The sequence below is a fragment of the Motacilla alba genome, chromosome 12 (genome assembly GCF_015832195.1).
Source record: "Motacilla alba alba isolate MOTALB_02 chromosome 12, Motacilla_alba_V1.0_pri, whole genome shotgun sequence".
Lineage (NCBI taxonomy): Eukaryota > Metazoa > Chordata > Aves > Passeriformes > Motacillidae > Motacilla > Motacilla alba.
In genome coordinates this window covers 8,889,548-8,916,648 of record NC_052027.1, presented here as the reverse complement: position 1 = coordinate 8,916,648, position 27,101 = coordinate 8,889,548, and the positions used below count along the sequence as shown (strand labels likewise).

At 43.4% G+C, this 27,101-nt stretch overlaps 3 protein-coding genes across 11 annotated transcripts in view; all 3 read left to right on the top strand.

Moving 5' to 3' along the window:
• The first annotated feature begins 1,889 nt into the window (after nt 1-1,889).
• On the top strand, nt 1,890-5,509 carry RPP14 (ribonuclease P/MRP subunit p14). The gene is made up of 5 exons (XM_038148935.1): nt 1,890-2,012; nt 2,547-2,631; nt 3,455-3,531; nt 4,137-4,215; nt 4,857-5,509. The coding sequence occupies exons 1-5, from the start codon at nt 1,942-1,944 to the stop codon at nt 4,911-4,913; spliced, it is 369 nt and encodes a 122-aa protein (XP_038004863.1). The 5' UTR covers nt 1,890-1,941; the 3' UTR covers nt 4,914-5,509.
• Nucleotides 4,911-5,509, top strand: HTD2 (hydroxyacyl-thioester dehydratase type 2). The gene has a single exon (XM_038148934.1). It carries the CDS (start codon nt 4,936-4,938, stop codon nt 5,461-5,463), a length of 528 nt encoding a protein of 175 aa, XP_038004862.1. The 5' UTR covers nt 4,911-4,935; the 3' UTR covers nt 5,464-5,509.
• Nucleotides 5,510-7,904: 2,395 nt separating this feature from the next.
• PXK (PX domain containing serine/threonine kinase like) overlaps nt 7,905-27,101 on the top strand; it is a 33,914-nt gene continuing 14,717 nt past the window's right edge. For all 9 annotated transcript variants that reach the window (XR_005258344.1, XM_038148693.1, XM_038148692.1 and 6 more), the window contains exons 1-10: nt 7,905-8,142; nt 16,287-16,337; nt 17,001-17,048; nt 21,183-21,369; nt 23,268-23,345; nt 23,523-23,596; nt 24,442-24,516; nt 25,339-25,443; nt 25,602-25,703; nt 26,355-26,516. Coding sequence is in view for 8 of the 9 variants with exons in the window: in XM_038148693.1 (XP_038004621.1) it covers nt 8,041-8,142; nt 16,287-16,337; nt 17,001-17,048; nt 21,183-21,369; nt 23,268-23,345; nt 23,523-23,596; nt 24,442-24,516; nt 25,339-25,443; nt 25,602-25,703; nt 26,355-26,516 (984 nt within the window). In the remaining variant the exon portion in view is untranslated. The remainder of the gene's footprint in view (nt 8,143-16,286; nt 16,338-17,000; nt 17,049-21,182; nt 21,370-23,267; nt 23,346-23,522; nt 23,597-24,441; nt 24,517-25,338; nt 25,444-25,601; nt 25,704-26,354; nt 26,517-27,101) is intronic.

Sequence of the window (27,101 nt, the reverse complement as noted above, 5' to 3'; positions counted from 1 at the left end):
TTTTTGTTGTTACAGTCGTTGCCGATCATTTTAATTATTTTCAAACCATACATTTTATTTCGAGAGGCCTTCCCTGTGGATTTCCTCCTGGCGCCCTGCAGCACTACACTGCTCTTTCAAGAGGCAAGAGAAAGTCACCTCACAGGAGACACTCAACGCAGCTTAGCTGGCTGGAGCTAATAATGTGCTACTAATTTTCCTCTGTGGGGCAGGAGGGGAATTAAATTCTGCATAAAGTTGCTACCTCAAGGCTCCAAGTGCTTTTAAAGGTCTTTCATTCACTTGGGAGAATTTAATAAGACCGTTCTTAAAATTGGTCTGGTTTTTTGAGTTAAATGGGTTTTTTTAATTGATTCATTGAGGGACCCTTATTTTAATTCATTTTACTACTTGATTCTCAAAGGATGAACAGCTGCCAAGTTTGATTCTTGCACTGTAGTGTTGAACATGAAAGAAAAATATCTGCCATATAAACATATGGTTTTAACAAGTTAAACCACTCTGGGGTTCAGCTTCACTTTTGGTTAATAAAAAACTGACCTGTTGTGTCCAGCCTTCCTGTACAGTCCTGTGTGTGCTCGTTATTGACTCGCTGCAGCTGACACAGCCCCAGCAGCTCCCTGGATACACTGGGAATGCCTGACTGAGTTCCTCTTGCCAGATCCTCACGGACAGCAGCACCTGCCCTACTGCGGGAACAAAAAGAGATTTTATACAGCACCTGACTCCCAAGTTTTGCTGCTTGGTAGTGAAATTTTACTAATATCTTAAAAGTAATACAAACTTCTGTAGTTAGTGTTGGTCCCAGTAAAACTGGCTGCTCTGATAAGTCTGCCAAATTATTGTGGAACTGATTTATTCAGCACTACACTAACTGGGTCTCAGTTCCCAGCAGAAACACAGTATTCCTGAAGGTATCTTGTTGGCCTACACTTACAGCTACTGAATTTTATGTGGCAAGCTGCCTTTTCTTTAACCTAACTAACGGTCTGAAAATTACTTTGGTACATGTGAAGCTCTATTTGCTTTTGCTGAAGTTTTGTTTCTGAACGTTTGGCAGTTTATGTACCATCTTTAGTCAGCCCAGGAGCGTGGATTGTGGTGCTAAGCTTGAGGAAGCTCTGCTGGAATAATGCAGGACCTTTGCCCAGACTGAGCCGTGTGAAGGTGCAGGCAAAAGGCGTCCTGGTAGCTTTGACTCAAGCTTGTGGGATGTATATTGGGCTGCTCTGCAGTGTTACCCTGCCGGGGTCCGTGCTAATTCCTGGATCAACCTTTGGTAAAAGCACGATTCTGTGAAGTTCTTTTGAGGATAATGTTTAATTATTTCAGCAGAGCAAATGTACTTCCATCCTTTCTGCTGTTTCTGTGGTAAGGATACATTTAACGCCAATCTTTAAAACAGGTACAAGATACTAAAATGGTGTTATTTTATCATCTCAATCAGCTGTTGACTGGTGAGTGCAAAGACAGGCTGCCAGGCTCGTTCTGTGCACTTCTCCAATTCGTTTCAGCTGTGTGTCCGTGCAAAACTGAGGCTGGGGCAGCAGACTCTCGTCAGTGTTTGTAACCTGGTGCCAGGAGCTGCCTCGGGAGCAGCCCCTTTGCTTGGAGGCCAAGCGTTTCTGTGTGCCCGCCTGCAGCAGCACGTCTGTGGTGGTTGCCTTCGTGAAGCTAAAGGCTTGCGTGCCTCACTAGGTCTGTTCCTGCCGCTTCCCAGAGATTCTGCTCTGCCTCAGACACTGCTCTGGCTCTCCTCCGTCCGCAGGGCAGCGCTCGGGGCCGCGCACGGCGCGTTCTGGCCCGGGGCTCGGTGCCGCGGGCCTGGGCCGGGCCGTGGCGACGCGGGAGGCGCCGCGCGGTTGCCATGGCGACGATGACCCCGCGCGGCCGCCGTAGAAGGGGCGGGCGGGCGGCGCGCGCGGCCCGGCGGGGCGGGGAATGGCGGCGGCCGCGTTCGAGCGGCGCGTGCTGCGGCGCGCGGCCGAGCACCACTATCTGCGCGTGCGCCTGTGAGCGACACCCCCGAGCCGGGACCCCCCTGAGCCGGGACACCCATCCCCTGAGCCGGGACACCCCCCTGAGCCGGGACACCCATCCCCTGAGCCGGGACACCCCCCTGAGCCGGGACACCCATCCCCTGAGCCGGGACACCCATCCCCTGAGCCGGGACCCCCCTGAGCCGGGACACCCATCCCCTGAGCCGGGACCCCCCTGAGCCGGGACACCCATCCCCTGAGCCGGGACACCCCCCTGAGCCGGGACACCCATCCCCTGAGCCGGGACACCCCTGAGCCGGGACCCCCCCCGAGCCGGGACACCCCCCGAGCCGGGACCCCCCTGAGCCGGGACACCCATCCCCTGAGCCGGGACACCCCCCTGAGCCGGGACACCCATCCCCTGAGCCGGGACCCCCCTGAGCCGGGACACCCATCCCCTGAGCCGGGACACCCCCCCCGAGCCGGGACACCCCCCGAGCCGGGACCCGCCGGGCCCCTTCAGAGCCCTCCCGGCCCCCCCCGACCCCTGTGCTCTCCTTCCCGCAGGGAGCTGCCCGACGGCGGGGCCCGGCCGAACGCCGCGCAGTTCAAGCAGCTCGTGGTGACAGCGCTGAGGGAGCTGCACGGAGAGGTGGGACCGGCACCGGGACTGCGGTCTGTCCGCGGCTGGCGGCTCCGGGCTGGCCCGGGAGAGCCTTGCGGGAGCGGGCTGTTGTGCCCTGGGACAGCCGCGCTGGCTGCGGAGCCGTGTCCCAGCGGGAGCCGTGTCCCAGCGGGGCCGGAGCGCCGAAGGAGCCGGCGGGGCGGGGTGGATGGGCCGGGTTTGCCCGCCGGTGCCCGGTGCAGGCTCGCCTGCCGCTCTCCGGACTCGCTGCTAGTGAAGCCGTGCGGTTCAGTTCAGTGCCCGCAGCCAAGGGGCTTCAGCCATCCCTGGCGGTGCTCAAGGTCAGGTTGGCACGGCTTGGAGCAGCCTGTTCTAGGGGGAGCTACCTCCGGCCATGGCAGCAGGGCTGGAGCTGGGTGAACTCTGAAAGGTCCCTTCCAGCTCAAACCGTTCTTTGATACTTGTTTTTGGAATTTGTGGTATTGATGCTTTTGCTGTAGAGAGGCTCTAAAAGGAGAACTGTGGAAAGGGAACAGCTTTTTGGATGGGAAAGTGCACAGCGCTGTTTTTGCTCTGTTTACTCGATTGCTGGCTGACTTTAAGCAGGTCACATCACCTCTTGGTCTGTGTTTCTCCGGCTGTAATGTGGAAATAAAAGTGGTTTCTAAAGAACTCTGAGAGGAAGGGTGCTGTTTAAAATCCAGTAATGTTGTAACTGAAACACTTGGGTGAGATTTGAGCGTAACTATAACACCTTTAATGATGTAACATGCCGGGGGTTAAATCAGTTGCCTATAAACCATGATAAGAACATAGGGTGATACTTACTAAATAACATTTGTTTTCACAGGTTGGAGCAGCTTTGCCTGTTGATGTCTTAACATATGAGGAAAAAACTCTGTCTGCCATATTAAGAGTAATTAGCAGGTAAGGTGCAGTCAGTCTGTGCTTCCATGCCATGAAAGTATTTTTTGTAAGAAAATAGACCTCTTAAACCTAGAATGGCCTGTGAAGAATTAAGCCTAACTTGCAGATATTTGTATACAGCCTGCAGAAAATAATCACTGAGTCTTAGTAACTTTGTGCATCAGTACATTATTCCTGCTTTAAACCAGAATGATTTTAATGGTTTTAAGATAGGAATTAAGCATTACTGAGGTAGTGACTTTAAATCTTTTTCTATAGTAAAGATGAGAACGATTACTCTAAGTGGTGATGACAACTGCAGGTGATTTGGGTGAAGAACGAGCTTAAATGCACACTGAGAACAAGAACAGTTCTGGTAGAGTGAACTTGAGTGATCTTGAGGTTGCAGTACATATCTCTGTGTCAAAGACAAGAGTCTGCAGCCACTGCAATAATCCTTCAAGTTGCAGTTTTGCTACTAGGACTCTTTAGTGAAATTACCTGCTGTTAAACTATTAAGGGTTTTTTGCTCTTTGCATAACATGCTTTCTATTTGAGATGTCTATGCTGCAGGAAAACAGAAACCCCCACATTTTAATAATATATTTTGTTTTCTTTTTATTTAGTGGCCTTGTCAAGCTGTGGAGTGCTCTAACCTTGCTGGGCTTCTACCAGAACCGGAGGTGTGCCTTCCGGGTGCTGCAGGTAAAGCCCTCTGGGGCTGGGTGGCTTCCCCCAGGTGTCAGCTCTGGCTCTAAGCCTGGCAGGCTGCCTAAGCCTACTGCCTTTTCATAGAAAGATGACCTAGATGCAAAAATGCCTTGCTTTGGGAAAGAAGTGCCTTTCAGTGCAGGTCTGCGAGACCATGTTTGAGCAGTTCTCATTTTAAAATGAGTCTTGTACAATGTGACAGTAGTGGCTGTCTCGTAACTTCATGGTTTCACTCCAGTGACAAGTCCTGATGTCATTAATACATCTGCAAGAAAATAATTTCTGGCACATGCTGTTCATGACCCACATCTTGGTCCAGGTTTTATTTTCCGTACTCCACTTTCTGCCTTTCTAATGGTTACTGTTAACTGACCTTGTTTAACAATGCATATATGAACATGCACTTCCAGAGCTTATTTTTTTCCAGAGGATGCTGCTTAATAAAATGAGTTCTGAGAATTCTTTGTTTCTGAAGCCATGGCTAGACAAAAGTCTGCTCAGGCATAGCTCTAAGTTTCTAATCTATCATGTGAAGAGAAAATGGAAGTATTTTCAACTTTGAGAGCATTTGATGGTGGGTTTTTTAAAGGCTTCAGTTGTTCAGTTCTTGTTTGTTTTTTCTTTCCCCAAACCAGACATCTCCGTTTCTGCTTGCGTTATCCGGCAACAGTAGAGAATTAGTCTTGGACTGAATGCAGTTGTTGGTTCAGCTGCATGCAGGAGAAGTTCCTGGAAATGTTGTGGCCCTTCAGGCGTGGAATTTCTGGAGGGATTTTCCAACAAAGAGCCTTGACAAAGCCAATGTTTATCAACTCACTGCTTGGACATCCTGTATTTCAGAACTTACACATAAAAGTTGGAGACAAAGCTGAACTTAGCAAGGCTTTTACACAGAATGATGTAGTTACTTTTTCTTATTTAACAGGTGACACAAATCCTTTGCATTTAAATGAAGAGTTTGCAAAGAAGTCTAGGTTTGGGAGAACTGTTGTCCATGGAGTTCTGATCAATGGACTTATTTCTGCAGTTCTGGGTACCAAAATGCCTGGTCAAGGATGTATATTTCTTTCCCAGGAGATTCGTTTTCCGGCTCCTTTGTATGTTGATGAAAAAGTCACAGCTGCAGCAGAAGTGAAACGACTGAAGGGTTCTGTTGCACACATTTCTGTATCATGTCAGGTCAGAGAAAGTGGGAAAACTGTTATGGAAGGGATGGTGAAAGTCATGGTCCCAGAGAATTAGAGCTGTTCATCATGTGCAACTTCAGCATAAAGCCAGAACCAATGTACGCTTAGTTTTGAGTCTCTTTTTATGTGACATCACTAAAACCAGTAAATTTGCAACAGAAGCCTTTCAAAATGTCTGAAAGTGCACAAACTTAACCTTACTAGAACTGCATTAAAATTAGAGCTTTTCCTTTTTTCACCACGACGGGTTTCTCTGCCAAGGTGAACTAGGCACTTGCTGTGACAAAGTGGCACATTCAGACAAGCCTTTGTGCTGCCACAGTGGGAAGTTTGGACTGGTGGGGCTCACAGTGAGGCTGTTCTTTCTGGTAAAATTGCAGTCCCCACCAGCAAAGTTCAGTTGAGACTTGTTCCTTCTGTACAAAGCAGCTGTACTGCCAACAAGCACCAGGGGAGGGGACAGTGCTTGTTCAAAAGTGGAACAGAAGTGGAGGTGCTGCCACACATGTACTGCAAGATGTGTTGTAATCTGCATGGCAGCTCCAGCTGGTGTTTCTTCTGAAACTTACCTCCCAGTAAGAGAGTGAAGGAGGCTTTAAAATATATATATATTGTCACTACTTGTACTTATTGTATTTGTGCTCCTGAGGGCAAGACAAGCAAGGGCAGATGATTTGAGTACTAACTGTGGCTTCTCTCTCTTTGTGTGTGTGAACATGGATTTCCCTTTGTCCACTGAAAGTACCTTGGTAGAGTTGACTTCTGGCAAATTCATTAGTAAATCATCTGGGTTAAATTATTTTAGTATAAGATTGTTATACATTAAGAAACTTCTTTTAGGAAGGCTTGAGGCCATCAGGAGTAAGGCCTCCAGTTGGTGGCTCATATAACTTTCTGGCAAAGTGTCTGTTATCCCCCTGTCTTCTCTGCAGCAGAAATGCATTTGAAACTTTCCTTGACTGCAAATAACCTCAGAAGTTGCTAAGAAAAGAGAGTTTCTCCTCAGCCTGTGATGAAAGCTACTGGTGAAACAGCTGCACTGCCAGAGTGTGCTGCACTCTAACCCCAGGTGTTAGTCACACTGGAGCAGAGGGAGGGGTAATGTTTCAGGTGTTTGACTCCATGCCTTCTCTTTCCAAAGCTTGGAGTTTGGCCTGTTTGCAACTTGGAAGCAGTAATTAGGAAGAGGTTTCCTTATCTCTTGTCTGTAGGAGCTGTTTCACTTCAGGTTTCCTTTCCTTCTGCCTCAGGTCACTGCCTGTCACTGGCTTTTGCTGGACAAAGCACTTCATCAAAGCAGTCCCGCTCCTTACCCTGCTCCCCTGCCTCTCCTGCTGGGAAGTTGTCTTGTTAAGGCCTGTTAACAAAATGAATCAGATCTGTGCCTGACCTCCTGGGTCGCGGCAGGAGTAGCAGTCTGGGGAGTTGGGGTTGCTGTTCCAGCCTGACTGCTGAACCACAGCAACACATTTTCCTCTCATCATGGAGCTGCAAGACAGAGAGATAAAGCTGTTCGTGACACCTGCTCCAGGCCTATGACAAACTCCAGCTCTGGAGTCTTACAACATCTTAAGTGAGAGTAATTCCTGTGTATGGTGTAAAAAGAGGAAGTGCAGACAGGTGTCCAACTTGTAGGTTCTCAAGCACTAAGCAGTATTCAAATAGAAAGTTTCTTATGCTGCTACAATCAAAGTCATGTTGAGGAATTCAGTTGTTAACGACTTTAAATCTGTGTTTTGAAAAACAACCAAACCAGAAACCAAAACCCCACAAAAGATCAACTACAAACCCTAAATTCTAGAAATTGAGTAAAATATACAGCATACTCTGAATATTTTATTAACACAAAACACCCTGAAAGGTAAAGAGCAGCAAGTGCACCAGCCCTTACAATTTTCCCGGTCTCTCTGGGAGGACCAGCAGTGTCTCGGGGCTGACTCCCCGGGGCTGCAGCTGCTGTTGCCGCTGTCGATGCTACCGGGGGTACCAGGCACGGCGGGCTTGGGTGGCGGAGCGACCCGCCTGCACTCATGGCCTCCCCTCCAGCCCCTTTCCCCGTTACTGCCCCGGAGACGAACCTCCTCGTGTCCCCCATCCTGCCGTGTCCCCCTATCCCGGCCGTGTCCCCTATCCCTCCGTGTCCCCCATCTCTCCGTGTCTCCTATCCCCACCGTGTCCCCCATCCCCACCGTGTCCTCCATCCCCACCGTGTCCCCCATCTCTCCGTGTCCTCCATCCTCTCCGTGTCCCCCATCTCTCCGTGTCTCCCATCCACACCGAGTCCCCCATCCTTCCCTGTCCCCCATGTCTCCGTGTCCCCCATCTCTCCGTGTCCTCCATCCCCACCTTGTCCCCTATCTCTCCGTGTCCCCCATGTCTCCGTGTCCCCCATGTCTCCGTGTCCCCCGTCTCTCCGTGTCCCCCATCCTTCCCTGTCCCGCGCTCCCGGGGCGGGACCGGCTCGGCGCGGCGGCCGCGGCGCCCCCTTGCGGCGGGCGGCGGCAGCGGCGGGCGGCGGCGCTAAGGCCCCGCGGCGGCGGCGGTGGCGCTGCCGTGTTGACAGCGGCGGCCGCGCCGGGAGCTGCCCCGGGAAGCGGGTTGGCGGCGCCGGTTGTCCGCTCCCAGCTCCGCTATGGCCTTCATGGAGAAGCCGCCGGCCGGCAAGGTGCTGCTGGACGACACGGTGCCGCTGACAGCGCAGATCGAGGCGAGCCAGAGCCTGCACTCGCACACGGTGAGCGGGGCAGGCCGGGCCGCGGGGGCAGGCGGGAGCGGCCGGGCCGGGGGAGGGAATGGAGGGAGCCGGTAACGGGGGGCGCCGGGGGGTGCTCGGGGGCCGGCCGGAGCACGGGGGAGCGGGGCTGGGCGGGGGCCTGAGCCGAGCCCGCGGCAGCGGGGCCGGGGCTGGCGGGAGGCGGCGGTGCGGCGGGGCACCGCGGGGCGGGCTGGGGGCGAGGGGCGAGGGGAGCGGTGCGGGAGGCAGCGGCGCCGCGACCCCGCGGCGCGGGTCGCAGCGCCCCGGAGCCTCTCGGTGGGGTGCGGCGGTGCCGCTGCTCGTTCGGCTCCTTCGCCCCCTCCCTGCCCGCGGGGTTCCCGGGGACAGCCGGCGGCACCCCCGGGAGGGACCGCTGGGGCTCCGCGGGGGCGGCCGCTGCGGGGTTCGCGCTGCCTGAGCGGGGCCCTGGGGCTTTCTGTAATTCCTGCTTTCCTCGCGGCGGTGCAGCCCGTGGAGCAGAGATGGGCTCTGGCTGCCGCGGTTCGGTGGCGGTGATGAAGTTCCACGTGAATGGGCTGCGTTTGCCTGCGGGTCCTGCCGTGTGGCCGAGCGGAGGCTGCGAACCGCAGAGCCCCCGCAGCCCCAGCCCCATTTCTTAGCTCTGGGGAGCGGTGGCGCTCAGCAGAACAAGCCCTGGCGTGACTCGGAACCCCCTTGGAATCCCATCTTTTGGGATGCCTAGGACACATGCACAGTGCTTCCATAAGAACTGTCTTTCAGCATGCAGTAATAATCCAAATTCTAGAATGTCCTGTTTGCAGTTATTTTCCACTTTGAAAACCGGGTTTCATTATAGTATGACCAAGCAGTAGTGTGAATCAGAGAACTGGCTGTCATTTCTGATTCCTGCTTTAGCTGAGAGCAGGGATGCTGGAGAGGAGGCCAGAGGTACCTCAGCAGCAGGGTACTCCTGGGAAGCTTGCTTTAAATGGAGAGAGGGTTTCCTTATGTCCCTTACCCAGCTCTGATTCCTGCGTTGTGGATTGCTTCCTGGTTCCTTGCATCTGTTGCATACCCTTAACCTGAACGACAACAACTGCAGGTTCACCATGGGGTACACAACTAATTTACAGACTGACTTATTAAATACTCTTCATATAAATAATTCACACTAAGAAGTGGTCTATTTTTTGTCTGAGGAACTCACATTTACTGATGTTCCAGTCTTTCTCTGAACAGAAGTTACCCATAAGAAATTGTCTAGAAGGTCTTGTGAATCCAACAGGCTCTCAATTGGTGCAACTCCTCCTCTTATAAGTAAGACTAAGGAAGCTTATTTCCTGGCAAGAGTGATGCTTTTTACCTGTTTCAATAGCTGAAGGGTGGTGTGCCAAGTCCTGTGAGAAGTTGTGTAACTCCTAATTCTCCCCAGCAGACGAGATTATGTTTCGTTAGTAGCTTGTTTCCTTATTATTCTTTTTTGTTAGTGCAAATGACAATAGTGTTTTGTGTTCTTTCCTTTGGTTTGCATGATTCTGATTGGAAAAGAAAAAGTCACAAGATTCTTTTAGAATGATCCCTTGGAAGAAGTTTTGCAATCCAGTCTCCTTGTTCATCTTGTCTGAGGGAGTGCAATAGCCCTGTCTTTCATCTCTGTATTCTGTTACTAACAGTTGTACAGGAAAAGTCTCTGTTTTCTTCTGATCTTTTCTTAATAACAATGCTGGAGCACCGTGCCTTTTGAGTTAAATCTGTCTCTAAGATACATCTATTAGTAATTGTTTGTTTTGCTGCAGAAGCCCTGTTGATAGCTGAAAGATGGCTTGAAGTGTGTGTAGCACAGATGGTTTATACAGAGCCAGTGTGGGATAACAAAATACAGGAAGCCATTAACAGAGACTTGGTTTCTTATTTGATGTAAGTGGACTATTCTGTCATTTCAGATACTTCATCTTATGTCCCTGGTGTGTGAATAGCTTGTTTATTGGTGGCTGATGCTGTCCCTGATTTGAACTTTCCTGATGCAAAATAAGCCTCAGAAATAAATCCTTGTCTCTGAAGAGGTGTGTAAATGACGCCCTTCTAAGAAATAAGGGGTGAAGTGTTTTTGTGGGGCCTGAAAACTGTATTTTACTGTGTTAGATTATAGTTAGAAGAAAGTAGATTGACATTAAATGAATGCTTTTCAGTTTTGTTCTTCATTTCACCTCAAAGTGGTATCTTCAAACGATACAGATCTATAAAATCCTTTATCCCAAACTAATGTCTGGAGAACTAGGCCTGTTCTAAAGCAAAGGAAGCCAAATTCTTTTATTCTTTTGTCAGCAGTATATATTAAGATTTTAAAATGTTGTTTAGTGTTGAAAGAGTTGTTTTAAACTTGAGTTTGTGTTTTATTTCCTGTAGATCATAGCTTCTAAAAGCACTCATATGAAGATGGCTTAGGCTGAGTTTAGGTGCAACTTTAACATGGCAACTGAATTACTAATTATGTAAACCTTCTGCTGGTGCTGAAAATAGCCAGTCTTCTGAAAAAACAGCTAAGGAAAAGGTGAAGAATTTCAGGAAAAGCTCTGTAGACATGGTGAAATATCACACAGAAGACCAAAGCTTGTGTCTAATGAATAGTTATGAATAGTTTGCTTGTGTATTGTTCTAAGCAGTTTCTGTTAATTTAAATTTAGTACAACAGACTGGGTAAGTGTAAACTTCATAGCATTGAATCAAGGGCTGTACTTGGCAGAGGCTGAGTTTCTGTTTCCTGAGGCTGAAGGTGAAACTGAAAAAAAACAAAACTGAAAACAAAACCTGACACTACTATGTTCTTACCTGAATTCTCCAGAAACCTCAGAGGGGATTAAGCTACTATTGAAAATGGACTTTTGAGGATTTGCACTTTTTGCTTAGTAAGAGTATGTCAAACCCCCCATAAATGGGTTTTTAGATTGTTAGGGCACCAACTGCCAAATTATCTGATAGGCTCACAGGCTCAGCCTGCTTCATTCAAGTCAGAAGAGCTCAGAAGTTCTTACTGGACTTAGTACATCTGAGCTGGAACATAATCTCCATGTTTTTGAATTGCAACAAAGAAATTGTTCACTGAGGTTTTCTTTCTGTGTATTTATTTCCAATCATAATTGGAAGAGGAAAACGATGCCTTTCTGTGTTTGCAAAAGTTGTTTCCCTGGTTAAGTGTGTTACAAGCAGTCTGAGTTTTGTTGGAATGTGCACTTAAATACAATTAATTCTACAGTGTGGTGTTTACAGTCCTTTTCATTTTGAAAGCCAAAAAAATCTGCATTGCAGGTGCATTCCAGTGGCGTCTCACCTCATAGATTTGAAATTACGAGACCAAGCCCAGTCAGTTTCATTTAGTCTCCTTCTTTATGCTTCAGCCACTAGCACTGGGTCAGGAGAGTAACTGTGTAACTTCCAGGGGTGTGTTGGGCACCTTTCCATAGCCATGAGTCAGTCCCTTTGTAGGTCTGTGTACCAACCCTTCTGTAGAAAATGAAGTTTTGTTGCATTCTTTGACTTCAATAGAAGCAGGATTACATCCAATATAAGCCATTTGCAAATGTCTCATCTTGATGCCAAATGTTGTGTTCTGACAACAGAGGCAATTTCAGCACCAAAGCTTTAATAAATTTTGGCTGTTAAACTTGCCTCATATTGCAATATTTCATCTGCGTGTTCACCATTTAATAGTGGTTTCTTTCGAAGCCTTAAAATAGGATGTTATTTTCTTCCATGAAAACCTAGACATTTTCCTTATTAAGAACTGTACCTGCAAGTCTGTTCTGCAGTAAAACTACTGGTGAGTTGTACATGTTCTTCTGAACGTTTCTCAATTCATTTCTGAAGTAATTTGACTTTTTAATGTGTTTCATATTTTGAAATCGAAGTAGTGAAACAGCCAGCTTTCATACAGTACATTGTTGTCTTAAAGGCATTTGGAAATGAACAGCTGAAATAAATCCCTCTCCTAACAATCTTTCAGGGTTTTTAGTTTTCCTTAAGCGATGATGAATGTTGACACTCATGGCTGTTAGATTAGAAGAACGTTGAAAAAGCATTGATATTTTTCCTTTATTGTTCCAAATAGAAAAATGGAACCACATATTTCTAGGACTGCAGGGTTTAGTTTTTAAGCTTGTAAAAGATTTTGCACATCTGCTTTACAAGGAATTCAGTCTTTTCAAGGCTGCATTCACTTTGGACAAAAACAAACATGAAGTTGCTTTTAGACATGGTATTACACTGGGAACTGTCGTAGTTCACTTGTTTGAGGTTCCAGAAATGCAGCTCCTCCTCTGGATTTAGTCAGTAAACTTGATTACCTCCCACCTCTCCTCCAGACCTCTCCTCCAGCCTGAGCTCACAAAAGATGGCTCTTTCATCACACTTAATTTTAAATATTCCAAACTTACGGTTTCTACTGGTGATCTTACTAAATTAGTATTGCATTTGTAGGTCCTGTGAAGATTGTCGTCAAAATATTAGTTTCAATATTGTACTTTAGTAAACCCTAATTAGAATATTTTTGTTGGCTACTGAGTATTTCCTGAAAAATAGTGAGTAATTTGCCTTTCTGGTGAAGGTCACAGTGATGCAGAGCACTGAAAATCTGTGATTTCTCATCTCTCTCCAAAGCTTTTCGTGTTCACTATGTTTCATTACATGTAAATGTGTGTCCTATTTTTTCCCTGCAGTTGTCCTACTTCATAGCTTTCACTTCTTGAATGGCTGACTCATTACTACAGAAGGATGGAGTGTGTGAATGGTGCAGCACAGACACACACACCTGCATTGTTTAGAGAGAGGGGAAACACCAAGCACTGCTGCTGCTCCTGCCTCACATGGGCTGAATGGCAGTTGAGCAATGGCAGATAAATCCTGTGCCCTGTAACAGAGAGGCCTCTGAGGCTGAGCAGCTCTCCTGATGTTGCTGCTACTTTTCACATGGGAGATTTTCTAAATAAACATTTAAAAGAGCTTCTTACTAGAAATTGTTCCAATCCAGCCTACTTAAGCAGGGATTGTATTCATGCTTAATTAGGCTTTCCTCTCTTTAATGCTTATAAAATAAAGCCCTTTCAAACTTTTAGTTGATGTGACCTAAAGGTGACCTGGATCTTTATAATGGTTGGCTTTTCAAGCCTGTTGGATTAAACAGATGTAAAGCAGAAATCTGTGGAAAAAGAGACTGACCATCCTGAACTGGAAATTTAGAGACTATTTGCTTGGGGAAACAGAATGTATTACCCAATATTTTTGAGACTCCACATTTTATTGTAAAAATCTCTTAACTCACCACTTTTTTTTTTTTTTTTCTATTTTGTCTCTGCAAAAGCCTTCTTTCCTGTTTGCTTCCTGTTTCAAAAACTAGGAATGATGATAAAGAGCAATTGTTAAACATTTGGAGTGCTTTGCTGTGCAATTTTCACCCAGGAATGTTAACAAAATTTTGCTGAGCAGTTCTGAGTTGCTGATGATGTTTTAATAAGTGCTAGAGCACCAGGGACTAATCTTGATGAATGCTGGGGAGAAAAAAACCCAAAAAACCAAACCACCTAAATCTTGGCTCTGCCTGAAAATGGGTAAATTCAGGATAACATTAATCCCACGCAGTGAGTGTGAAACTGTTATCAGCAAAGGATTGGAGAAGTGCAGTGTGGTTGTCACTGATCCATGTGGTTATTTGGAAAATATTCCTTTTCAGAAACTCTGTCCAGAACTCTGTAGTAGTAGGAAGAAGATTTTAGGAAATGACAGTGCACAGCTGGGGTCATGCATCTTTCCCTGCTCCCAGCTCCTCCTCCCAGCACCCATTTCAGCTTTTTTTGACTAATTGGAGCAGCCTGGAAAAGATCCCATAGGTAAAACTGCTTTGCTTGGCATCTTTAAAAATATATTTTGAGCTGCTGAAGGAATATCAAGGTTGTGATATCATGAAGTGGTTTGGCAGTACCGATAGGAAGAGCAGTGGATGTACAAACCTTACCTGTGTGGAGGGAGCCAGGGTGGTTGATTTAGGAATGGTTTTGTGGCCTGTCCTGTTGGAGCTCCTGCTGACGGTGACCTTGCTGCCTGTGGACAAAGCAGGTTGTCTCTCTGCTGCAAGCTGAGACCTTTCTTTCCCAACCAGCAGCTGTTAGGGCTCCTTTGAAGTTATTTGGTAAACTGAGTCATAGGAAAAATCCCGAGCTATTCATGTAGGAGTGAAAGATGCCATGGGAATTTCTACATGAGAGTTGCTAACATAGACCTCCCCGAGCCTGGTTGCTGATGCCTAAAATAGTTTGTAGGGGTGAACTCTGGTAATTACTAGCTTTTTCTCAAGGCATTTCCACACTGTTTTCCTACATTTGATGATGCTGCTAAACAGAAATGATCCTGAGTGTGCCTCTGTTTTCCTTATGCTTTCATTTATTTCCTGTGGGTACAGTCTCAGTCCCACTATCAGGTTGTCTCAGAAGAAGACTGTTGTAATTCAGGGTTTTTTTTCCTAACTAAACCAGAATTTGGCAGAGTAATAAAGGCTTTTGTGCATTTAGACTTGAAGAGTTGAAAGCTCTTCTCTGGTCCTATGGGAAGCATATATCAGTGGTGCTAATTATAATCCCACGACAAGCTTGTTGCCACACGGAGGCAATAGGAAGTATCAACTTCTCACTGGAACTCAGCATACTGTGGTCTGCTGATTATGTGTAGCCATGGCAGATACTGGGAATGGGATTGTATTTCTTATCCTGGCCTTTCTACTATTGCTGTTCTTTGACTTTCAATCTCATTAGCAGCTTTGGGGAAAAAGGCCCTCAATCAGCTCAGAAGACCATTTAGGTCTTTTCCTTAGTTGTGTTGACAGGGTAGTGCTGAGCTGGACAATAATTCATTACGGTCAGTGCTGATGGAGAGTGTGTGGTGGGGACTTCTTCCTTACAGGCAGAGCTAATGGCCACACCTGGAGAGTGTTTGCTCTTCTCTTTCCAGTTGCAAACCCTGTGACATAAAAAAGGGACTTGATTAGTGCATTAGGCCACAAAAGCAGATATGGATAGGATGGGAAAATGCTCAAGTAGGTGTTGGGAAAAATAGTTGTGGCCCAAATATGTTTTTTTAAAATATAATCTTACTGTGAGAGTGAGCTCTGTGTCCCGAGTTGTTTATCACAAGGCTCTCCAGAAGAGCTGTGTTGACCAGTGTGGTCGTGTGCGATAAGATGCTTTGATGGTTATTTTATGAATTTGTGTTCTGCCTGTCTTGGAGCATTTTTTTGGGGCTCAGTAGAAAATGACCATCACTGGATAAAGAGCAAGTGCTACAAGGGATTGAGCAACAACTCAACTTCTTCCAAAATCCTAGAAAAGATGAATGACTGCATATGGTGAATCATCACTGGTGTGGTTTTTCAGAGAAACAGCCAATGTTCCTTCGAGACTTGATGAGTAAGCAGTTGCTGCAATTTTTTGCCTGTGTGTGAAGTAGCCTCTTCCCAATATGCAGCAATGGTCACAAAACAAGAAAAACCACGTTAGTGGTGAATATGGGTTTCCAGGTGTCCCATTAATTGATTTCTGTCACACAGTTTCCAAAGATAATTACACTGGTTAAATGTTATCAGCTCTGTGGGTTTATGTTAGTAGTTATGAGGATTTGGGCTTCTTGTTTTCAGGAAGATACCATAATTAGGATTTCAAATGGGTAAGAGAAAGAATATGGAGAGACCATGTCAGACTGACTTTCTGAAAATAGACACTTTTGCTGTGTGTATTTACTGGCGTTTTGCTTTGTTATGGTGGTGGCAATAATTCCTGGGGGTACTTGTTAGATATTGGAGGTGAGAAGAGAGAGGTTTCTTCAGCTGTTGTGGGTAGAGATGTGTGCTGAGTCTGCTTTTCTGTCTTTTTCTGTAACTGAATTAAACCACTCGAGTGCTCCACAGGTGTGCAAGCTCCTGGAACTCTCCTTGTCTCCTATGCTGGGAGAGCAGAGCAGAGCAACTGTTAGGGATGGTCTGAGCAAACCCAGCTCTGACCTTCCCCAAGGTGCTGGATCCGAATTTTCTGCATTTGAGTGTTATTTGTCTTATTTGAAGAAGTGCCTAATAACTTTCTTCAGCTCATTAGTTCTCATTTCTAATGGTTTTTTCCTTTTATTAGGAATACATAATCCGTGTCCAGAGAGGAGTTTCAACAGAGAACAGTTGGCAGGTAATTTCTTAAGTTGTAGTTCATGTAACCAGGATTCTTTTTTAAGGAAAAGTTTGAAAATTGCCTATTCTTAGCTTTTAAATTTTGAGCTGGAAAGAGAAATGTTGATTTGGAATTGAGAACATAAAGTGCTTGAATTCTTTTGGTCAAAACTAAGAGAAAAACAGTATTGCTGCCAGCTACAGAAGGCATGTTGTCTGCTGCTATTCTGAATATTCCAGGAAAAATGCCTGTCATGTGTTTCTACTGTGTTTTGGTACAACCATAAATTTAAAATCTCAAATTCCAGTTTGCCTTTCTCAGTGCTAAAATCACAGCTCTGCTTATACGAGACCAGTGAAACCAAGAAGTAGTAATGAAGATGAGTGTGAAAAGTTGTGGCATCTAACAAGGCAAAAATGCCTCGTTTGCAGACAACTTTGCTCACAAATACTGTTTTAAGATAATTTTTAGAAATGCATTTTCTGTCTGATGAAGTTGTGATTAAAGACTCTTTTTTGCTCTCTGGCAATGTGACATAAATCCAGCAGTTAGGCATTTGCACAAAAATTGCAAAAGAAGATGGTTGTAAATGGGAATTAATTTTCTCTGATGGGATTTTGAGGAGTAAAATTCTAATGGAAAAAGTAATTTGTTTCCTGAACTTTGTATTTTATTTTACAGATTGTGAGGCGATATAGTGACTTTGACTTGTTGAATAATAGCCTGCAGGTAATTTTCACTCTTCATATATGAATAAAAAATGTCATTAGAAGAATATATTCAGAATTGTGATATTTTGTCTTGTGATATTTTTATATATTGTGGTGAAAAAAAATAAAAGAATTTGCCTAGCTATAAAGAGAAACTGTGACTTCAAATGTACCATGAATGTGTACTTATTCACCTTAAGTTTTCTCTTGTAAAATTTGAATTTTAGCATCAACAGGATCAATTTATATAGAAATGGAGGAAATTGGCAGATACTGAATCTTTGCCTTCAGTCCTGTGACTTGTTCCGGTTTTGTGTGTTTTCATTTGTTCCTCCTTTGATTTGGAGAAAGCCAAGGCACATACCAACCTTATAAATTCAGCATTGAAGTGCTATGTGTCTCATTATTTATATTCCTCTAAAAGCACTACCAGATGCTGCTTCTCATGTGATGGTTTTCTGTGTCACTGAGGAGTGTTCCTTGGTCAGACACTGGACTTACTGTGCGTTTTCTTCTGCTTTTTAGGACAATTATTTCTTTTTAGTTTGTGTGGGAAAAAGCAGAAGTGTGAGTGTGTTTAGGAGCAGGGGGGAAGCAGCAGTGATTAACAGCTACAGGAGACAAACTTGTTGCTTGAGATTTCCATACTGGGCAAACAGGATAAAGAGTGAATGACACGATTTGAGGATGGATTTTTGTGACTTAAAAATTTTTTCCCTTGTTAAGTGTTTCATGAATTCAAAAGCTTAATGCTGCTTCCACTTCCTCCCTCCTCCCCAAATCAAATCAACTCTCTGCTTGATGAACCTCGGTGAGCAAAACCCTGCAAGGGTGTTGATTTGTGTGCTCTGAGAGCCCACTGTAACTGCTTCCTCTGCTGCAGGTGGATCAGGGCAAATCAGTCATAATTCAACAGATGCAGCCTGGTTGCCTTGTGGAATTATTCTGTTAAATGTGCAGTAGCACGTAGGAACTTTTATCATGACCTAGAAACCTTCTCTGTGATGTGCTGAATAAATGCAATACAGAGGTGTCTCCTGCACCAGAGACATCCAAGATCTAAAATTAGGCAAACACTCATGGGAACACAAGTTGAGATGGTACTAATCATGGAGGTGAGATGGTGCTAGTACCTTGGGGTCATTGTGGTCTAACCATAGTTTTGATAGAGATCACAGAGAAAAAAAAAATTGTGAAAGTTTTAAAAAGAAGGAAGAGTTCACTTTGCAGCCACCTGTAACAAGCTTCTCTTAACCATGGGGGACCAGAATGTGTTAAGGCATGAAAAGGCTTTGCTGCCTTCTCATTTACCTTTCAAATGAGGCAGCTTTAGTAGAGAAGGCAATGGACCTTTAAGACTTAAAATCCAGAAATGGCAGGTACTGCAAAGTTAGGCCTATGTGGAAAATCTATTAAGTGAAGGTAAATAGATTATGTGATGGAGTTTAGAAAGGAAAAACCTTTTTATCTGAAATAGGGGTGAATGATAGAAGTGGAGGGTCCAGGAAATTATCTGACAGCAACTTTGCAGAGTGGCACAAAAGGGAAATTTGAAACAAGAGAAACTAAGATCCAGGGTAAGAATGTCAGCTGCTTGGATGACTGGAAAATGTTAAAAAGAATTATCAAAATGTACCTCTGACTCTAATGGGAGTATAGGAGAGGGTGGCTAAATTAGCAGGCCATGTGCTTTAGCAGTTGGTCTCCTCCAGTGGCTCTTTTCTCCCACTGTTTCAGAGTTTTTTATAAACTACTCTTTGTGATGCTGAAGCTGAACTTTCCTCATCCATTAAGACAATGCAACACTTCTCAGATGTTTCCATCCAAAACTCTAAGCAACAATATTCCCTCATAATATTCAGGTCCCGTGATGTATTTCAAAACTCTTTAGGCTCTCATCTTGCGTGTATTGAAATTAGAGTAAACAGACAAAACTCCAAACAAATAAGAAGATACCAAACCCTATCTTTTTCCTTCAAAGCTAAAGATCTGCTGGAGCTTCTTTTGGGTGTAAAGCCCAAGTTGTCCAGGTTCTTGTGGCATACTTGGCCCCTCTATCTGTTTGTGTGGATGTGTTTGAGCACAGCTGCCGTTGAGTTGGAATGCAAATTTTGTCTTCTTAAGCTAGTACTACCTATAGCAAGGATTGACAATTTAAAAATTGTCTAGGCTAGGGAATGCAGTCCTGCCAAGTGCCTTGGAAAAAAATGAAGTATATATATGTAAGCCTGATTTGTATCAGAAAATTTCAAGACAGGTTCCCTGAACTCTTCAGTTGTACCAGATTGAAAAGCTTCTTCCAGTCAGTTCTGCATTTCTTCCTCTTTACTTATTTGACAGAGATCAGTGGAGATCATTCTTCTGTTTTGTCAAGTGAAGTGCTGGTACTGGAAGTACTGGAATTCACAGCAAGATATCTGGCTTTTGTGAAGCATTTTATTGCAGCTTTTGAACAGACATTCCTGAGCAGGCTGTGGTTTGAAGATAAGAATGTTAATTCCCAGGTTCTTCCCATCCTGGCTCCAGTGGTGAGCTGGAGCCACTGAGAAGTAGTGTCTGAAAGCATGTGAGGTCTTTGCAAGGTCAGGCCCTCAGTGAGGTGCTCTTCTGTGCTGGAGTGTTCTTGCTGTGCTGTGCTGTGTGTTTTGGCAGATAGCTGCAAAAACCTGGGCCTGAATGTTACTTTCTGTTGAAAAATAGTAGAAGTCTGATTTATAACTTTGAAAACAAATTATAGTGGTTGGAAAACATGTGAATTAGAGTCAGTTTCTCTCTGATGGTAGCTAGTTGTCAGGTCAAGAAGGTAAAGGTGATGATTTGACATCCTTTTTAAGTGAATAATCCTAGAAAAGGGCTCAGTTCCTGTTTGGAAACTAAATTTTTAATCTAAATGAGTGGTCTGCCAAAAGAGAGTTCTGTTTGCCTCTGCTGCTAAAACTAATTTGGTGAATTACTGGCTGTAAGTGATACATGGTTGCTTTTAGTTTTTTCCTGGTTTTTATTAATAGTTTCTGTAATTCACACATAGTTATAGTTCTTTTCCAGTCCATAATTTGAAGTCAGAAAATGAGAAGTAGGAGAAGTGCTAAAGTTAGCAGAGGACAAACCCCTGTGTTCAAATGAAGGTGGTAAAAAGGAAGGAGAATGCTCCTTCTGCCCCAGTTTGTTGAACTAATCTGTTACTTTTTCCACTAGTTAAAATGAAAGTTGTTCAAACATCAGAAGTCCTAGTCTTCTCTCTGGTGAACTGTTTGCTTTAGAAATGAGGTTATTGCATCTGATGTAATTGATTCCTGCAACACACAATTCTTAAAGATAACTCCCATGGAGATTCAGCTTAGCCAAGGCAGGTGCTTTGATCTGCAGGACAGTGATGTGTTAACATCACAAAAAAGGTATTCTGTCAATTCACATGGCATAATTGAATCTAAACACTAAAGATGATCTCTTTGATCTGATTTACACAAGGCTTTGAATTTTTTCATTGTCCTATTTTGAAGGATTTCTCTGATTTTTTCCCTCTAGTTTTGGATCTCTTGTGTCAGTATAATACAATTAGTGTACATCCCCTGGTAGATTGCAGCTATTTCTGGGTTGAAGGATGTATAGATGTTTAAAAAATGTACAGGAACAAATTCAGAAAATAAAATTAAAATCTGCACCGTATTTGAAATGACATATTTATAATACTAACAGAAAGGGCTTAATATTACCTACAAATACACAGAGGCAGATGAAAGTTACTAATCTGCACTTGATGAAATAAGAAAGCATAAATCTTTCCCAAAAAAAATGGTCAGGTGTGAATTGTTTTTATGCTGTAGCAGAAGTACGTCATGGAAAGAACCTGGCTGAAAATTGTAGCTATTTAGTATCTGAAAGTTTTGGGTAGTGATCTTAAATGTATGACTCACTAGCAGAAATTTGTCTCCTTGTATTTTCAGTGTTGTTCCACTTACTAATCTCTTCACAGTGGGATGTGAGCTGTCATCTGACTCTGATAACGGTACTTAGGAAAAATAGAAGAGCTTGTACGTACACAGTACAAAGAGAGTTAGCTTGCTGCTGAGAAACTTTTGCTTTCTGGGTTGCTAGTTTTATATCCTTGAGGTATTTTGAGAGCAAGGTTAGTAATTTTTCCTCTCTTTTTAAGATCTCAACTCTAAGTCTACCTCTTCCTCCAAAAAAGTTGATTGGAAATATGGAGCGTGAATTCATCGCTGAAAGACAGAAGGGACTCCAGGCCTACCTGGATGTAATCACTACCCATCACATACTGTCCAACTGTGAACTGGTAAAGAAATTCTTGGACCCAAACAGCTATTCTGTAAATTACACTGGTAAGTAGAAATTTAAAAACTGAGCTTCACTTTGACTTCAGCATGTGCTGCTTATCTTCTGTGAACGCCAGCCAGGATCTACACTGAAGCATGGGGGGAACCATCTTCAAAATTATCCTACTGTGCATGTGATTATTTATGATAATGCTTCTCCAGCTCTGTGCATGGATCCTGCTGGGATTGTCAAATATAAATATTTGAGTTATTTCTCAGAGGTGTGAAGAGGGTCAAGATCTGTATAAGCAGAACTTGGAGGAGGGGGGTTGGTGAGAGTGACATCTGCTTTTCACAATTCATAATAAATGAAAAGAATTGCACTTTTAATAATTTGTCTGTCAGAGTCTAAGGTGGAGTTAAGTTTGTTAGCTTGGTGTTCTGTTAAAACAGCCCATTTTCTGAACACTGAATCTTTCAAGAATTGTGGTTATCTTGTCCAGCTCCTATCCTTGCTTTGGGGTGTGAGACTTTTAGAACTATTTGTTTGAGCTAGGTTGAGTACTTTTTCAAGGCTAGAATAAGCCAGATACCCTCTTCCCACAGATACTGGAAAGTCACTGCATTCCTTAAAATGATATCCCAGTGATCAGTGTCTTCATTATTAACTGTTTCTTCTTTGAATTTGTCTTACTTCAGCTTCAGACATTGGATATCAATAAATATTTGTCTTACAGACTGAAAGAACAACTTCTTAGTGATGAAACCCACTCCACAAATTTATTTCATAGGCAAACCAACTATTTGCAAAATGCAAAGCTTGTTTTCTTAGAAGCAGAGCCTACTGAAGCAGGAGCTCATTGCTTCCTTTTCACTTGTCTTTTTTTCCCTCCCTTTATGTAACATTCTTGTGTCTTCAGCTTCAAAGTGCAAAGAACATTTCTCAGTATGATAAGCTGTACAGGAGTTGTAAATTATTAGTGACTCTTTAAGGATGCAGTTTGTCTGGCTAATGCTGAGCAAGCAGTTTAAATTCTCAAGGAGGCGTTGTGATTTCTGTGTTAATTTTGAGCACTTGCATCAAGATTGTTTTTCTTGCAAGTTGCTGGGAAGCTGGTGACACACATCATTGCCTGTGGTCTTTAGAGACACCATCAGTTTGTCATTTCCTAAACACTGGAGCAGAGAGATGATATTTAGTACACATTTTTTCTAGCATATTTCTAATGAAAGAAGATACAGTGCAGAGAGATCAGTTCATCCTTACCTTTTTGCTGTGTTTCTATGCCATGATTCCCTTGGCATGATTCCCTTTCTCCCCCCCCTCACTTCTCATTGAGCTTTCCCCTCAAGTCACTTCATGAATAAACCAGTTGTGTTCCCAGCTGTGGGAGAATTCACTAACCAGATGGGTGTCCTCCCCCTTGGCCCTCAAAATGTATGAGGACTCATGATAGCTGGCCAAGTACCTCTTCCTGCACAGAAAAGGGCACAATAACCTATAGTGAAACAGAACTAATTAGTTTACATAAACTACACTTAGTAATAGCAACATAGATGGATGTCAAAGAGATAAAAGCACTTTTACAGATGCAGCAGAAACATTTGATGTTCTAATGTTGTGTACACCTAGTGTGGGAAATCTGAACTGTGATTTAGACTTGGAAATGTAGATCCAGTACAGATAGAATGGAGATTGGGAAGCTAAGTTTTCCAAGCAGTACTTTCTCTGTTTTCTCTCTGGATTTGAGTTACCAAGTTAAAACTGCAAATGCCCTCTAACTGTGTTTTTATCTAATTTCCTTTTGAATTGATTTTGCTGACTTGTAGTCTGAATTCCTGAAGGCTTCCTTCTGGCATTGGACCTTCCCTCATATGTGGATAATTACATTATATAGTGTCTTAAAAACATTTAAATTTTTTTCTTCTTTTTCTCCCTCTTTGTCTCCTTTTTTTCTTTCCAGAAATTGCCTTACAGCACGTTTCAATGTTCTTCCGATCAGAGCCAAAGTGGGAAGTAGTTGAACCATTAAAAGATATTGGTAAGAAGGGCATGTGTGCATGAAAACTTCTCTGATTGTTTTCCCAACTGTGAGAATTGTCCTAAGATTCCAATACTGTCTTTGCTTACAGACCTTGTCCTGCCTGTAAGCTGTGTGATTTAGCAGTGTTTAATTAAAGCCCCTGCTGACTTTTTTCCTTTCCTTTTTTTTTTGTAGGCTGGCGAATACGTAAGAAATATTTCTTAATGAAAATTAAGAATCAACCAAAGGAACGGCTAGTGTTAAGCTGGGTATCTATGCTTTCATTTCATACTTAAGTCTTTCTCAATTTCACTCAAAGTTTCATTTTGACTACCATGTGTGAGTGATGGGGAGAGAGATTGAGGAGCTCAGGCTTTGAGGGAGCTTTGGGAGCCCTTAGGTAGATGTGTGGTGTGGAATTTCTTGTATTTCTTTCCTCTGGTGGCAAATCCAGTTTGGAAGTTTCTGTGCCGGGTCATTTGTTCCCAAACCTGCACCTCAGGATTCTTTACTTGTAATGATGTGGCTGTTGACTATAATATAAATGTGCTCACTGAAAATAATGAGATGAACCTTTTTAAAGTCATGGGTTTTCCTACTCGGATCTTTAGTTGTACTGACAAACTAATAGGTGAGGGGGGCATGAATTGCTCCCTTAATGAGAGTTGCTTTTGCTCCTGTGCTGAAATGTGTTGCTCTGTTGGTTGTATGAGCACAGCTGTTTGTGAGACTTCTCTGGAGAGCGGAGGTCACTAAAGCCTGGAGGCTTTAGTGGGAGGAGGGAAGTTTTTCTTGCTGCAGAGGAAGAAGGTGCCTTATCAGTTCCTAATGTACACAGTCCCCCAGTTTAGGGTTGGCAAGGTTCATTCAGTGGTAGTAATGCATGTCAGGTCGGTGGGAGAAAAGAGGCAGTACTACTTATTTATGGTCAGGATGTTTGTATGGCCTTATTCAGCCTCCTCAGGTTTCATTTTGTATGTGTAATTTTCTTGCTTGCTCTTCAAAATATGCCTTCAAACATGTGTCCTAATTTGCCAGGGTAGAACATTGATCACATTTTCTGTATGGAATGCAACATGTATTATGATGCCATTCTTTTCCTGTTTACTTCCAGGCTGATCTTGGCCCTGATAAATACTTGTCTGACAGAGACTTACAGTATGCTGTGAAACTTCTTTCTTCCTGTTCTGTGAGTACTGAAGATTTTTCAGTTGTGCTAGCACGAAAGCTTGTACCGAGAACTGATCCTGGAAAAGCACATGTAGCCTAGTTGGCATAGTTTGTAATTTTAGAGTTGCTTTCATTAAAGGTTTGCAAACCTTTTAATTACATTTCCCATATACTACGAGGTAACATGTTCTCAGCACAAGTAATAATCCTGCAGGATTATTACAGGAGATTCAGTGTTGTGGTTGATTTGATTTTTTTTCTTCTTGTGCAGTATGGTGAGATCATGAGCTTTTATTTAATCTCCTCAACACCTTCAGGCTGTTAGGATAGTGCTGTTTAGGTGTAATTGCTAACCTGTGAGCTGGGATCTTCTCAGGCAGCAGTGGATGAGGCAGTGGAACGAGTATCATTATTTTTTCAGTTCCTTGCACTCAAGACAGGAGCATCTCAGTAGAGCTGCTACGGAGGGTGTACAGTTTAAGCTCCTGTGAAATGCCACACTATAAATCCAGTAGACATCTCTGTCTGAAAAACTGGCATTTGACTACAAAAGGAATCTCTGGAGTCTCTCTTTAAGGATGTTAAGCATGTGAAAGACTGGCTGAAATAGTTTTTTTTTGTTTTAATTTATATGTTAATTGAATAATGTATTTGTGAAGTTTTCTTTGCATTTACTCCAGGTTAAGACTGAATAACTTGAGTTATTTCATGCCCCTGACAGAATCCAATTTACTACTTTAAATATACAATTCAGACTGATCTTTTCTTACTTGTGAATTGAACACAAATGATTGAAAAAATCCAGCATCTCAAATTTACCCTCAGTTTCTTCTTTTGGTAGCATCCCTATATTTACAAAATCACTTTTGCTACTGCCAACGAATCTTCAGCGCTGGTTATTAGACCCTTCAGTGAAAAAGGGACACTAAAGGACCTTATTTATAAGGTAATATCTTCCCCCTACCCCCAAGTCAAATGGCACAACATATGCTGGAATGACCATACATGTTTTTTATAAAAGTGTTTGCCATCAATTGCTAAGCAAAGCAAGACAAATAATGACTTTTCTGGGCATGATACTTGATTTGTGTGTTTCTTCTAAAGGCAAAGCCAAAAGACCCATTCCTGAAGAAGTATTGCAATCCTAAAAAAATTCAAGGTCTTGAACTTCAGCAAATAAAAACATATGGAAGGCAAATATTAGAGGTAATTTTTTTTTCTTTATTTACCAACTTTTTTCATTTATTATTTTGGAGGCCAACTGGTCTAACTACAGAAAGTGGACAAACTTTTGAGTACATGAGCTTTATATCATCAGCAGACTTCAAAACTAAATGTAAATTGAGATCTGCTGCTGAGTTGGATTTAGATATGTTTGTGCAAGACCATTTATGACCCCCCCCAAAGATGCAGTTGGTATGTGTGGGGTTTAAGTGGGAGAGAGGTGATAATACAGCCTGTTCCTTGTGTAAAAAGGGAAAGAAGTAACTCACAGCCTGCAGAACATGTACCATAAATTAATGGTTGTTAGTGTGTTTTAAAATTTTTTTTTACTCAAACTATCATATTCAGTAGAATTTTAAATTTTAGCTTCCAGATCTCTTTGGGAGGTGTTCATAAGCCTGCTTTGAGGATCAGCATCAAATATTTGTTTTGTGAAAAGTGCTACCAGTGAAATTGGAATGAATAGTCAGTCAAAGAGGATGTAGATAGAAGATCAAGTTGAGTGAGCATTCCAATGGGGGCCTCATTTATTATGTGTCTGCTTTAGTACTGGAGCATTTAAGTTGATGATCTTACAGTCTTGAGATCATCAGAGCATCTTGTGATAGTGCTTCTCTATTCAATTGTTTTCAGGTATTAAAATTCCTCCATGAGAAAGGATTTCCTTATGGCCATCTTCACTCTGCCAATGTGATGCTGGATGGGGATACCTGCAAGTTACTGGATCTAGAAAATTCCTTGTTGGGACTTCCATCATTTTATCGATCATACTTTTCCCAGTTTCGGAAAATTAATGTAAGGTTCAGACAAGGAATGCATCTGACTCTTATGCAAATCTTTGTTCTCAATCTTTGTTTGTGGAGAACTGACTAGAATGAAAAAACCTCTCTCAAGCCCCTTTTTTTTTAATCTGAGCTTTGCTCCATCAAATTGCTTTTCTGCTTCCTCCAAATCACTGTCTGGCTGCGCAGCAGTTCTGTTGCAGCACACTGGAGTGAGGCTGAGGCCAAAGGGAAGCAGGTAGAGGGAGAGTGCAGGTAGAGGGAGAGTGCAGTGTTTTTATGACAACAGTGCCAGCATAAATAGAGGTAAAGTGCAATTGTTTTAAGATCTCTTTTCACCTTGGTCCGTGTTTCATAGGAATTTGCATATTGTCTACTACAGTTTCACTTCTATGTCTGTACAACGAGCACAGCTATTTACTTGTGCTTAGCTGGAAGCAGTAATCAGCCTTGTCTTTGGTGGGGACTGTGAAAATTGATCAGATGCTTGCAGATTCTAGCTATTCAAAAATTATTTTTATTTGTTTGAGGGGTGTCTGTTTGACTGCAGGCTTGCAAAGCAAAATATTTATCTAACTGCAAAAATATGAAAACAAAT

What these genes read in the sequence shown, in the direction of transcription:
- HTD2 (XM_038148934.1), top strand. Translation starts at nt 4,936, where the DNA reads ATGCAGGAGAAGTTCCTGGAAATGTTGTGGCCCTTCAGGCGTGGAATT.
- RPP14 (XM_038148935.1), top strand. Translation starts at nt 1,942, where the DNA reads ATGGCGGCGGCCGCGTTCGAGCGGCGCGTGCTGCGGCGCGCGGCCGAG. An exon ending in ATATTAAGAGTAATTAGCAG is followed by an intron (nt 3,532 to 4,136) that starts GTAAGGTGCAGT and finishes CTTTTTATTTAG; the next exon opens with TGGCCTTGTCAAGCTGTGGA. An exon ending in GTGCCTTCCGGGTGCTGCAG is followed by an intron (nt 4,216 to 4,856) that starts GTAAAGCCCTCT and finishes TCCCCAAACCAG; the next exon opens with ACATCTCCGTTTCTGCTTGC.